Source organism: Leptodactylus fuscus, chromosome 5 (genome assembly GCF_031893055.1).
Source record: "Leptodactylus fuscus isolate aLepFus1 chromosome 5, aLepFus1.hap2, whole genome shotgun sequence".
NCBI lineage: Eukaryota > Metazoa > Chordata > Amphibia > Anura > Leptodactylidae > Leptodactylus > Leptodactylus fuscus.
In genome coordinates this window covers 81,922,347-81,935,520 of record NC_134269.1, presented here as the reverse complement: position 1 = coordinate 81,935,520, position 13,174 = coordinate 81,922,347, and the positions used below count along the sequence as shown (strand labels likewise).

The following is a 13,174-nucleotide window of genomic DNA, read 5'->3' as shown; positions in this document are numbered from 1 at the left end:
TATGAGATATAGATATATATATATAGAGATATATATATATATATATATATATATATATATATATATATATATATATATATATATATATATATATAAATATAAATAAAATTTTTTTTTTTTTTTACTATTTTATTCCCCCCCGGGGGCTTGAGCCTGCGGTCACTTGATTGCAAGTCCCATAGACGGCAATACAACTGTATAACTGTATTGCCGTCTATGGGACATTCTGTATATTAATATTACGGCTGGTCATAGAGACCAGCCGCAATACTAATACAGCAGTGACAGGCCTGGGAGCCTCATTAGGCTCGCGGCTGTCACCCGAACAGGTCGGCTCCTGCGATATCGCCGCGCAGGAGCCGGCCTGCAACCTCACAGGTACGGGGCCGGTGGGGACCGGCCCCGGAGGAGAAGGGGCCACGGATACTAACCCGGCATCCGCTGTACTAGAGAGGCGGATGCCGGGGAGGGATAGACGCCAGGGCCTGAGACATCGCTACGATCCTCTGCCCTTCATGAAGCCAGCGGCGGGGGGACGGAGGAGCGGAATAGCATCACCCCTGCTGCTGCTGGCTTCATGCAGGGCAGAGGAGCGCAGCGATGTCTCAGGCCCCGGCGTCTATCCCTTGCCGGCATCCGTCTCTCTAGTACAGCGGATGCCGGGCGCCACATTCAGACTATAAGACGCACCCTTCTTTTCCCCCAAAATTTTGGGGAAAAAAAGTGCGTCTTATAGTCCGAAAAATACGGTAATTATATGTAGCTGCTTAGGTAGAAGCTACTAAATGCTTGCTTGTCTCTGCAGTGCTGGTTCTCATTTAGACCTCTATTACTAGACTTGTAACCTTTTAAAATCATTGCATCTATCTGATAAGCAATGCAGACGTAAGCTTACTGACTCCTTTATCATAGAGGTAGGATAGAAACTTAGCTGTTATACTTTTGCTGACTATGAAGCCAATGTTGGCTTTATTGTAACTGTTACAAAATCCAGTATTGTGCTATGAATATCAGACTTCAACATTTCAAAGGGTTGTCTACTATGTCCAGTCTACTTTGTCAAATTTTTACCAGAACTAAGATTAAACCTTATCCAGTTGCTATAATGTGTGCAAGTGTTCAGTTCTCCTGCAGTGCCCACCCCTGACGGGACAATCATTGAGCACTCTGTGTAAGCCGTGGGTATGTTTGGGTCCTGTAGATAGAGCCAAATAGATTGCAAAAATAGGTTGTGTATGCTGTCTAGGTCTTTTTATCCTCAAATTATATATTCATCTGCGAAATGTCTAATATGATTGTATAATATCTATTGACCCCATTCTGAACCATCATGTAATAGTATATCGTAGCAAGTGACATTTTAATGAACCATTACGTACTATTGTGTCACAGACATGATTGTGGCTCAGGAGCTGAGTGGTAGAGTTTGTCAGCTGTAGCATGCCATGCTGCAACACCCATAGTCTGTGATAACTGAGCTTACCCATTAGATGCTGCAAAAATTCCCAATGCTAGTCTATGAATTTCAATCTGGCTTCCTCCTGCATTGAGTTTGGCTGCCTATTCATATGGGAAATGCTGTGTAGAGCAGAGATGGGGCTAGTTCTCTGGAGGGGAGCACATAACTTCATAATACAGCTATCAGTGAGTTATCTAATAATATTATACTGCACATGGACTCGCTTTCCAATGGAGAGGTCAATTTTTATTTTTTACTGGATTTCTACTTTAACCATACTATACAGATTTAATGCTATTGTACTACGACTAACTAAATCGCTTCACAGGAGAGGCGCAAAGAAGCTGAGCGCATTGCACGCGAGAGAGAGGAGCTAAGACGTCAGCAAGAACAGCTTCGCTTTGAGCAAGAGAAAAGAAACTCTTTGAAGCGTCCACGAGATGTTGATCATAGGTAAGATCTGCACCAAAAAAAACCCTAAAAATGTATTTGTATGCCGGCATGTAAATTAGTCCTTTACACTCCTGCTTTTTTCTCTATTATAGAAGAGACGATAACTTCTGGGGTGAGGGCAAGAAAATGGCTATGGATACAGATTCCCGCTTTAGTCATGGATCCGATTACAATCGACAACAGACCAGATTTAATGACTTTGATCTTCGAGAACGGGGCCGGTATTCGGAGGGATCATCTGCTTCTTTTGAAAGGTAAATGTCAAAAAACGTCTTCTCTATGTACGTTTTTGTTTTTATACAGTGCTGACGTTCATGTTATTACTATTTTTCAATGGTAGACGCGACCGCTTCATGAACCAGGGAGATGGCAAAAAGAACTTTAAGAATTTCAATGACTCCCGAAGAAATGATCCAACACAACCACGAAATGAGCCACGGGACACAGACAGGAGGGATCGAGATGATCGAAGACCAGTAGGTATTGACAGACCAGGCGCAAACAGATCTGAAGGCCAAGGCCATGATAGAAGACTAAGTAATCCAGATATGCAGCATGGACATCATCAAAGGGATACTCCAGGAAAACCAGCACGTTCTACTAATTGGAAAGATGGAGGAATGGGAGCAGATAAGCGAGAAGCAAGGTACTTCACATCTGTCATACTCCTATGAATTTTTATTTGACATGTTTGGGTTTTTTTTGTGTGTGTGTGGAAACATTGAAGAAGAAATTGCTGTTCCAATTTATTGCCTTCTTCATTCAATATAGAACTGACAGACCTGGACGAGATCCTCCTGGTCATTCTGCTAGAGGCGGGCATGGCAATCGTGGTGGTAAATCTGGCTATACTGGCAGAGATGGAGATCGTGGTGTAATTGTGGGAGACCGTGGAAGTGCTGGACAAGTAAGTATATCATGTGGTCTGCCTTACGTATATCCTGTTGAAGCATGTACAGTAGCTGCAAGTGGTATTATTGCCATTTACTACGGGGCCACTGGTCTATCGCCAAAATGTTTAATTTGTAGAACATGGCTTTTATTGTTCAAAAAGTACTAAAGCATAAAAAAACTATATAATTCAATAGCTGATTTTATTTTATTTTTTTGCCAATTTGTAGTCCCCCAACACTTTCTTTTAAAAGGTTTAACATAAAAACTTAGTCATTTTGTGCAGAGACAAGTTCCATAATGGAACAAAGGACAAAAAGAATGGAGGCAACCTTTTTCTCTATCCCCAAGTCATTAAAGTATTGTTATTTGTCTGATAGCACTTCAATGAAGGAAGACATATTGGCCCTGGACGTGACAATGCTGGGCCAAGAAAAGAATGGCATGGTCCCAACGCACAGGGAAGTGGATATGATGGCAGAAGGATGCCAGATGGCCGAAGTGGAGGCATGATGTCATCACATTCCGGGTATGAATTCTTGCAGAACTATCTTAACTATGGCAGCTTGAAGTTCATTGTGACCATTGCTGTAGTTTACGGTTTAAGTATTATGGTGCATTTTCTTGATGGTTTTGGTCTTTTTCTGTTCCAGTAATTCTGCAATCAATAGAGTTGTACAAATGCCAGGATCTATTCCCAGAGGAAGTGGTTCTGGATTCAAGTCCTATAAGGGAGCACCGCCAAGGAGATACTAAGACTTCTGTTACCTATGTTTGAGATAACTTATTCATCTGTCACATACTCTACTAAATTCAACAGGGCTTTAATGCAGTTACTTGTCCTGCTTTGTGTTTTGTTTTTTAATAAAAGGAAACTGTTTAGTTTTATCACAGAGGACTTAATTGGTGGATTTAGCTTCTGTAAGTAAGCAACTTGTCAAATCCTCCTTATTTGTGTAAAAATAATGCAAATTTAATTACCATGAATAACAAGTGAAGGTAGCGAATAGTGTTCAGTTCCTTGCTTGTGTCAAGGAGCTTATGGATGAAAACTCAAAACCATGACTCAAGTTATGTGGTCATTTTAGACAATATATGTACAGGTTATATAGCCATATCTATACAGTTGTTAACTTCGTGGAGAGTCAGCAGACCACTGTGTATGGCTTAGCCTTGATCCTATGACCAGTTGATTCTGCTAATAAAATGTGTGGGAAAGACATGCCTAAGAACAGAACTGGGCTTTTATATACAAGCAATATTCTCAAAGAAAAGCTGTAAGTATGGCACACTGTTTCTATTAGACTTTTTGCTCTCCCCCCCCCCCCCTTTTCCAAAATGTAGTATATATAAATATAGTTGTGGTTTTGTTTTTTTGGTTGTTTTTATACACACTTTGAAACCTGATGGTAAAGTCCTGAAACATTGTATAGTGTGAATTTTCTTTTGCTGTTACTTTGGGTACAGTGTTGTGTTTGTGAGTTTAGGCCACAGAATGGTTGGTTTATTTTTTTTTCCCCCTCCTTCTTTGTTGTCTTGTTCACTTTTGTGGTAAAAATAAAGAGGATTTGTTTTATGTGTGCTTTTTTTTAAAAAAAAAAAAAAAAATATTTAGCAGTCCTGATTTTATAGCATCTAGTCTCACAAAACATGTATAAAATCTCAATCAACTTGTTGGTGCTGTAAAACTCCCCCCCCCCAGTTGAATTTTTACAATATGGGACCTTAGGGAGCGTTCACACTGCCATCATTGTCTGACAGGTAGTATTCGCTCCTAGTGTCTGTCCAAAATCTCGCACAGACATTAGCAGTGGACACTAGCTGTGTCCTTGACATTTTTCATTCATTTAAATGGACATCGGGTGCCTTCTTTTGCGTTCTCCGTGCCTGTCCGTTTGTAAAGATGTCCGACTTTTCAAGCGTATAGGTATATCCTTGCTGATGGTCCGGATGCATATATTCAACTGGTTAATGTCCTCTCTTATGGATAATCAATAAGTGATAGTGTAGGGTAGTTGGCACCCAGAAACCCCCACAGATCTAGCTGGTTGGAGAGAGCTTAGGTGAGCCCCATGGCCGCTTCACTGAATACCACACACAGCATTGTACATGGCATTCCCATTCATTGGAATTTGGATGGAGTTTGGCACAGGGAAGAGGTTGCAGAACTTGGGAGCTCCATGGACTCTATAGCAGATTGGTGGTGGTGGTGGGGGGGGTTCAGGGTGTGAGATCCCAACACATTTTGACCAACCACATATTAATGACCTATACTAAACTCTTCAATGTGCGAGTCTTAATGTTTTAACCTCTTCCCAACATCCACCATACTATTACAAAATATGGCAGCAGACTCTGCAGATACCATAGCTACCAGGTCTCTGAGCATTTCTAGTCTGAATTTTCCAGTTACATCAATGGAAACACAATGACTGGTTTTATAGTGCTTTATTTTAAATAATTTAGAGTATAACAATTCTTAAGTGTTCAGAGTTGACATTTACTCATAACTTTGTTTTGCACTATTATCTCCTATTAGTCTTCAAAGTTGTAAGAATCAATTCCATCAACAAACATACACAAGTAACGGAGCACAAATACAAAACATATCTTATGTACACAAAAAAAAAAAGAAACCCAGGAAGTAGTTAGAACACATTCAGACATGGGAGTAGTGCTACAGAAACAAGTAAAGTGGAAATCCAGGCAGAGGTCCAGTTCCAGAAAGGATGCAGGTGAGAGAATATTGGAAATGCTAGTTATAAAACGCTTCCACACATACACATTCAGTAGAATTGGTAACCTTGCTGTGTAGTAGCTTCAAGAGAACTTAAAGGGGCTCTGCTCAGCAGTTTGACTCCTCAGCAATAGATGGGTTGTGGGAAAAGCAGATAAAGTAAACCTGTGATGTTCTACAATGTAGATGCACAAAGCAGACACATTAGCCAGTACCCAGTGATGGCCATCACTCAAGAAGAGGGTCGGGATTCTGGAACGTTTAGTGTAGAATATATTAAAGCTTTCATTTCTGCCCTGTGCACAGCACTACAGATATCATTTAACTGCTTTCCACATCTAGTACTGAGACACCCTTTAAACTTCAGTCAAATTGTGAAGCCATGTCAGCAGGTTGAGACCCCAGAAGTAATGTTCTCCTACATTTAGAATGGTCATAAGAACACGGATGGTTGAGAAAGGTCCACTTGTAGGTTCGCTTGCTTCTTACATTTAAGCCAGTATCCTTTTCAAACCATGTTAAACTCAAGACACTTATTGGTTGTGTAGGTTCTGGAGATTCAGTTCAGTCACAACGGTGACCCAACAGATTGACAAAACTTAGACTTAACACCATTCAGAACTAGAAGTTTTCACTATTGACTGTTAAAGCAACTTTGCCATACCGGAGAAAAGATTGTCCTGCTACTAAAATATCAGGATACTTCTCAAGATTCCAGGACCACCTTCTACCAAACATGAAATGATATAAAATCAAATTGTTTCAGGTTAGGACAGGTTCACACCTGTGCCCGGTCTCCGCTTTCAGGTTTCCGACTTCTTCCAAGAGAAACTGGACAAGAGATGGAAACCCAGCGGTTAGTTTTCAAATCCATTCACTTGAAGGGGTTTGCAAAGTGACTGCTCTTGAGCATCTTCTGCTTCTACGTGGCAAAACTTTGTTTCCTGTTTAAAAAAAATAAATGTCCTGCATGTCCGACTGTGTCCAGTCAAAAAAAACAAAACAACTTTCGCTGCAAAGAAGCAGAAGACTCTCATGGGTGGTCACCTTGCAAACCCATTTAAGTGAAGGGGTTTGAAAACTGACTGCTGGGTTTCTGTCTCCTGTCCAGTTTCACGGGGAAGAAGATGGAAACCTGAAAGCAGAGATCGGACACAGGTGTGAACACACTCTGTCATACCTTTGCAGGTACTGCGAAAGCGGTCAGGTAAGCTCATACACCACCCTATCCGCTCAGACTGGTATTTTTTAAAATTTAAAGTAAAAGACTATGTGCACCTTTGCTGTACAAGAAAAATAGTTGTGTACTTGTTTACATTGCACTATGCGGTTTTATTTTTGCTGCATTGTTTTTTTACAAAATGAAAGCACAACAAGAGGTAGTCATATAGCCATAATAGGGACAGAAAGCAGATTAGCAGCAGAATGGTCTATAAGTGAACTACTAACCTAAGTAAATTGACTTCTTACCCTCAGTTCACATCTGCGTTTGGTAATCCGTTCGGGGAGTCCACATGAGGACCTGCCCTGAACGGACTACCAAGCGCTGTGCAGTAAAAGCACACAGACCCCATAAACTACAATAAGATCTGTGTGCTTACCGCAAGATCTCCACACAAGTCATGCAGATAGGAAAGTAGATTGTGAACTACTTTCCTGTCCACATGTTCCCTGCAGAGATCTCGTGGCAAGCACACGGACCCCATTATAGTCTGAGGATCAGTGTGCTTCTACTGCACACCACTTGCAAATGCATTCAGTAGTCCATTTGGGGACTCCCCCGAACGGATTACCGACGCAGATGTGAACAAGGCCTTAAAAGGGTTGTCCAAGATCATTAAATGCATGCTGCAAGGGAGGGCTACCAAAGTAAAGAAGCATTACTACTTACCTGAATCCTCCCATTAGTTTCTGCACTGTATACAGAGCAGCTGAAGCAGTGACAGCACATTAGTACAACCATTGCAGCAGTATACAGCTGAGAACAGTGATTGACTGCAGCTGCTCTATATACATAGTGCAGGAGTGGACAAGAGGTGCAGACAAGTTTCAATGTGTTTCAGTTTCTAGTCCTCTCCTGCTGTCTGCTTATTTCTAATGATACCAAACATCCCCTTTAAAGTGCTTTCTACAGTTGAGCGAGTACTGTTCGGATCAGCCGATCCAAACAGCACTCACGCATTGAAATCAATGCACGCGGCGGGTTAAGCGGCCGGCTGCCGTCAAACCCGAAGCACCAGGTGCTTCCATTCATTTCAATGCGTGTGTGCTGTTCGGATCGGCTCAACTCTAGCGCTTTCCAAAGATCCCATTGAACCCATTATTCATATTGACTAAAAAAAGAGGACCTTCCCCAAACTTCTGCCACAGATTTGTTTTTCTTCACTTCTCCAGCCCCCGTTTTGGAGACTGATATACCATTTAGGGTCTGAACTGTTTAGTAGGTGACATCAAGCAGAAGCAAGCAAGGGGTGTAAATCAAAGCTCAATCACAGGTAGTATCAGAGCTTGGAATCGCACCCCTTTGCTTGCTCCTGTGACACTGCCCATATGATAGTACAGAGCCTAAATAGCGTATCGAGGACCAAAACCAACTGCACTTATTCCTCAGGAACAATGAGAAAGTTCTAGGAGACTTTTTTTTTTTTTTTTTTAAACTGGACACTGACAATTTAGAGGTTATTGTTTAGATGTTAAAGGGATTCCTATCACTAGAATTCCCCTTTTAAAACAAAACACACAGAGGAATAGCCTTAAGAAAGGCTATTCTTCTCTTACCTTTATTATTCTCATCTGCGTCGCTGTTCCTGAGAAATTTCTTCTTTCTACCTTATGCAAATGAGTTTTCTCGCAGCACTGGGGGTTTCTCAGTGCTTTTTTAAAACTCTCCAGCGATGGCCTCTATCTTCTTCTCCACCTCCCGCCTCTTATCTTCATCAAAAAGCATTGACTGCGCATGTCCAATGGCCATTTTTCCTGTGGCTGAATGGGAGAGGCCACAGGAAAATGGCTGAAGGGCATGCGCAGTTGGTGCTTTTTGATGAAGAGAAGTGGAGTGCAAGAGAAGAGGCGGGGAAGAAGACAGAGGCCATCACTGGAGAGTTTTCTAGCAGCACTGCGAGAAAGCTCATTTACATAAGGAAAATATTTCTAGAGAATGGCGGTGTGGATCAGAATAATGAAGGTAAGAGAAGAATAGCCTTTAAGGCTATTCCTCCACAGATTTAGTTTAAAAAGGGAATTCTAATGATAGAATACAATGTAAAAGAATCAACAAGAATATACTTTGCACGTCCCTTAACCGGTTAAGGACCGCCGTACGTAAAATTACGGCCTGCGGTCCAGGTACCTAAAGACCGGACTATTGTAAAAATACGTCCGGTCTTTAGGTACCTATTTCGCGGGGGGATGGGTGCGGGGAGGACGGGGGTTAGGTGTTACTAACACCTAACCCCTTCCTCAATAACGTCCAGTCGGAACTGAGTCCGACTGGACGTTTTAACCCTTTCGATCGCGCCGTGAAACATCACGGCGCGATCGAAAGGCATCCGCCGACAATTGAATCAGATCGGCACCCCCTGCGGCGAGATCGGAGGGTGCCGATAGCAGTAAAAGGTAGTCTGGGGTCTGGCCAGTGACCCCAGACTGCCCGAAGCCCCCACATACCTGGTGATCCTGCCAGGACCTTCTGATGTCAGGCTGTGCGTCTACACAGCCTGACATCCAGCTACGGAATGCCATGTGGGACACCTGCAGGCTGTGTCTCACATGGCATTCTATATCAGCAAAGTATTGCTGATTGAAGTGTCCTAAATGGACACATGAAAAAGTAAAAAAAAATGTAAAAAAAATAAAATGAAGTGTATGAAAAAAATTAATAGTTATAAAGCCCAAAAATCCCTTTTTCTCAATAGAAAATGAATTATATAAAAAAAGAACTAAAAAGTAATAAAAACAATGCATATTTGGTATTGTCGCGTCCGTAACAATCTGTACAATAAAATTGAAATAATATTTAATGTACACGGCGAACGCCGGAAAAAAAAAACGGAAAAAACTCGCCAGAAGTAATGATTTTTCGCCATCTCACCATACAAAATATGCTATAAAAAGTGATCAAAAAGTCATATGCATCCGACAACAGTACCAATAAAAAGCGCAGGTTGTCCCGCAAAAAATAAGCCCTCAACCAACTCTGTCAACCGAAAAATAAAAATGTTACGCCTCTTAGAAGATGCGATGCAAAAAACATTGATTTATGTCCCCAAATGTGTTTTTCCTCTGCAGAACTAGTAACACATAAAAAAATACTATAAATGAGGTATCGCCGTAACCGTACCGACCCGCAGAATAAAGGGAACATGTTACTTATACTGTACGCTGCATGGCGCAAAATTAAAAAAGTAAAACTCAATGCCAGGATTGATTTTTTTTTTTTAAATCCAGCAAAAAAGGGTTAATAAAATGTATTCAATAAGATGTAGACACCCAAAAATGGTGTCATTACGAAATGCATCTCATCCCGCAAAGAATAAGCCCTTATATGGCCGCGTCACCAGAAACATAAAGAAAATATAGCATCTCACAATGTGAAGACAAAAACCCTCAAAAATCGCCAAATTATTAGAACACAACTGGGTGCGTCATGTAGGGAATATATAAGCTGTGTGAGCGGATATCAGGGGACACCCCAGATTTACAGCTTATGAGGGAACAGACACCAGAAGTGACCCCTAAAGTGACCCCCAGAGTGACTCCCCCAATCATAGGAGCTACGGGGACATAGTAGGGAATTTGGTGTTTGCAATGTCCTCCGCACAGCTTATACATTCCCTCTTCGCCATCCGCTGTGCAGTCACGTCCGGGATACTAATACTCACTACACCCCCTGATAAATTCTTTGAGGGGTGCAGTTTTCAAAATGGGGTCACTCCTGGTACCCCATGGAATCCACTTTTCTGGTACCTTACAGGCTCTACAAACATGACATGGCGTCCAGATACCAAACATCTGAATCTGTGCTCCAAAAGCCGCATAGCGCTCCTTCCCTTCTGCGCCCTGCTGTACGTCCAAACTGCAGTTTATGACACATATATGACACATGTATGACACTGGTGTACCCCGGATAACGGACATAATGTCATATGTGGGTATAAACTGATATTAGGGCACAGCCGGACACAGAAGGGAAGAAGGGTCATTTGGTTTTTGGAGCACAGACGGTTTGGTTTTTGGATGCCATGACACTTTTGTAGAGCTGAAACGCCAGTAATTTGGAATCCCCTGATAAATTACCTTATTTTGGAAACTACACCCCTGAAGGATTTATCCAGGGGTACAGACAGCATTTTTAACCCCCAAGTGTTGCTATAACTTTATATATATAACTATAACTGTAGTGGATTGTGAGAGGTGAAAATGACCATTTTTCCAGGAATACGTCCTTTCAGTGCCTAATATATTGTGCCCGCCTTGTATCAGAGATGAACGCTCTTAAAAGCTGTTGTGCCTGGGATACCCGTTTAACAGTTTTTGGAGTGTCTCTGCTGACATAAGTCGGGCACAACATGTTGCACACTGAAATGGCAAATCTGTAAAATTTTCATTTTTAACTTCTCTATCAGTTGCGATTTCATTTCTGGAAACTAAATAAATGCAACACTCAAGGGTTAAAAATTCTCGCTACACCACTTGATAAATCCCATCAGTGGGGTAGTGTCCAAAATAGGGTGACATGTCTGCGGATTCCACTTTATTGGCAATTCAGGGGCTTTGCAAAAGTGGCAAAAAAAACCAAACTGTGCTCCAAAAACCAAAATAGCGCTCCTTCCCTTCTGTCCCCGGTTGTGCCCAAACAGCCGATTCTACCCACATATGGCATTAAGTCCGTTATCCGGGGTACACCAGTGTCATACATGTGGGCATACACTGCTATTTGGGTACCCAGCAGGGTGCAGATGTGAAGGAGCAATATGTGCTTTTGGAGTGCAGATTTAGATTCTTCGTTTTTGGACACCATGTCACATTTGCAGAGACCCTAAAATTGCCCCTACAAAATGGGGTCACTTCTTGGTGAATTCCAGTTTACTGGAACCTCCAGGGCTCTGCAAAAACATCATGGCGCCCAGAGGGTCCCTCTAAATCTGTATCCCAAAAGCTAAAACGCACAGTGGTCCTTCCCTTCTGAGCCCTGCTGTGTGCCCAAGCAGCAGTTTACACCCACATATATAATTTTTTGACCCACGGGATGGCCCACTTAATAGTTTTAGGAGTGCAGGTCTCTGACAACACAAAGTGGGTGCAACGTATTGGGCACCGAAATGGCATATTTTTAAAAATTTCAATTTTCATTTTGTACATTAATTTTTGGGAAGCATTTTAGGCTCAAAATGATAATACCCCTTGATACATTCCTTGACAGGTGTAGTTTCTAAAATGGGGTCACTTTTGAGGGGTTTCCATTGTATTGATACTTTAGGGGCTCTGCAAATGTGACATGGCACCTGAAAACTATTCCAGCAACATCTGCCCTCCAAAATCCAAATAGCTCTCTTTCCATTCTGAGCCCCAGCATGTACCCATACAGCAGATTTTGGCCACATATGGGGTATTGCCGTGTTCAGAAGAAATTGTGTAACAAACTGTGGGGGGCTTTTAATTCTTAAACTATTTGCAAAATTAAAACTATGGCGCTAAATGGACAATTTATTGGGAAAAAAAGTAATTTTTCATTTTCACGTCCCAATGTTAATAAAATCTGTGAAACACCTGTGAGGCCAAAATACTCACTCTACCCCTAGACAAATTCTATGAGGGGTGTAGTTTCCAAAATGGGGTCACTTATAGGGGGTTTCCACTGTATTGGTACTTTAGGGGCTCTGCAAATGCGACATGGGACCTGAAAAATATTCCAGCAAAATCTGCCCTCCAAAAGCCAAATAGCCCTCTTTCCATTCTGAGCCCCGCCATGTTCCCATACAGCAGATTATGACCACATATGGGGCATTTCTGTGTTCAGCAGAATTTGTGTAACGAACTTTATGGAGCTTTTTCCCCTTTATCCTCTTGTGAAAATTAAAAATTTGGGGCTAAATTGACAGTTTGTTGAAAAAAAAGTAATTTTTCATTTTCATGGCCCAATGTTAATAAAATCTGTGAAACAGCTGTAGGGTCAAAATGCTCACTCTACCCTTTAATATGTTCTGTGGGGGGTATAGTTTCCCAAATGGGGTCACTTTTAGGGGGTTTCCACTGTATTGGTACTCTAGGGGCTCTGCTAATGCGACATGGCACCTAAAATTATTCCAGCAAAATCTGCCATTCAAAAGCCAAATAGCGCTCCTTCCATTCTGAGCCCCGCCATGTTCCCATACAGCAGATTATAGCCACATATGGGGTATTGCCGTGTTCAGGAGAAATTGTTTAACAAACTGTGGGGGGCTTTTACTCCTTTAACCCTTTGTGAAAATGAAAACTTTGGAGATAAAGTGACATTTTAGTAATTTTTCATTTACACATCCCAATGTTAGTAAAATCTGTGAAACAACTGTAGGGTCTAAATGCTGACTATACCCCTTGATGAATTCTGTGAGGGGTGTGGATTCTAAAATGGGGTCACTTTTGGGGGGTTTCCA

General features: G+C 41.8%; 1 protein-coding gene across 5 annotated transcripts in view; it reads left to right on the top strand.

Annotated features, from left to right (window-relative positions):
- SLTM (SAFB like transcription modulator) overlaps positions 1-4,379 on the top strand; it is a 34,027-nt gene extending 29,648 nt beyond the window's left edge. For 3 of the 5 annotated variants that reach the window (XM_075273499.1, XM_075273496.1, XM_075273497.1), the window contains 6 exons: positions 1,788-1,912; positions 2,005-2,166; positions 2,253-2,558; positions 2,684-2,819; positions 3,184-3,332; positions 3,457-4,379. In XM_075273499.1, the coding sequence (XP_075129600.1) occupies positions 1,788-1,912; positions 2,005-2,166; positions 2,253-2,558; positions 2,684-2,819; positions 3,184-3,332; positions 3,457-3,559 (981 nt within the window). In that variant the 3' untranslated portion in view covers positions 3,560-4,379. The remainder of the gene's footprint in view (positions 1-1,787; positions 1,913-2,004; positions 2,167-2,252; positions 2,559-2,683; positions 2,820-3,183; positions 3,333-3,456) is intronic. The other 2 variants (XM_075273498.1, XM_075273500.1) reach the window with 1 other exon arrangement.
- The last annotated feature ends 8,795 nt before the right edge of the window (positions 4,380-13,174 follow it).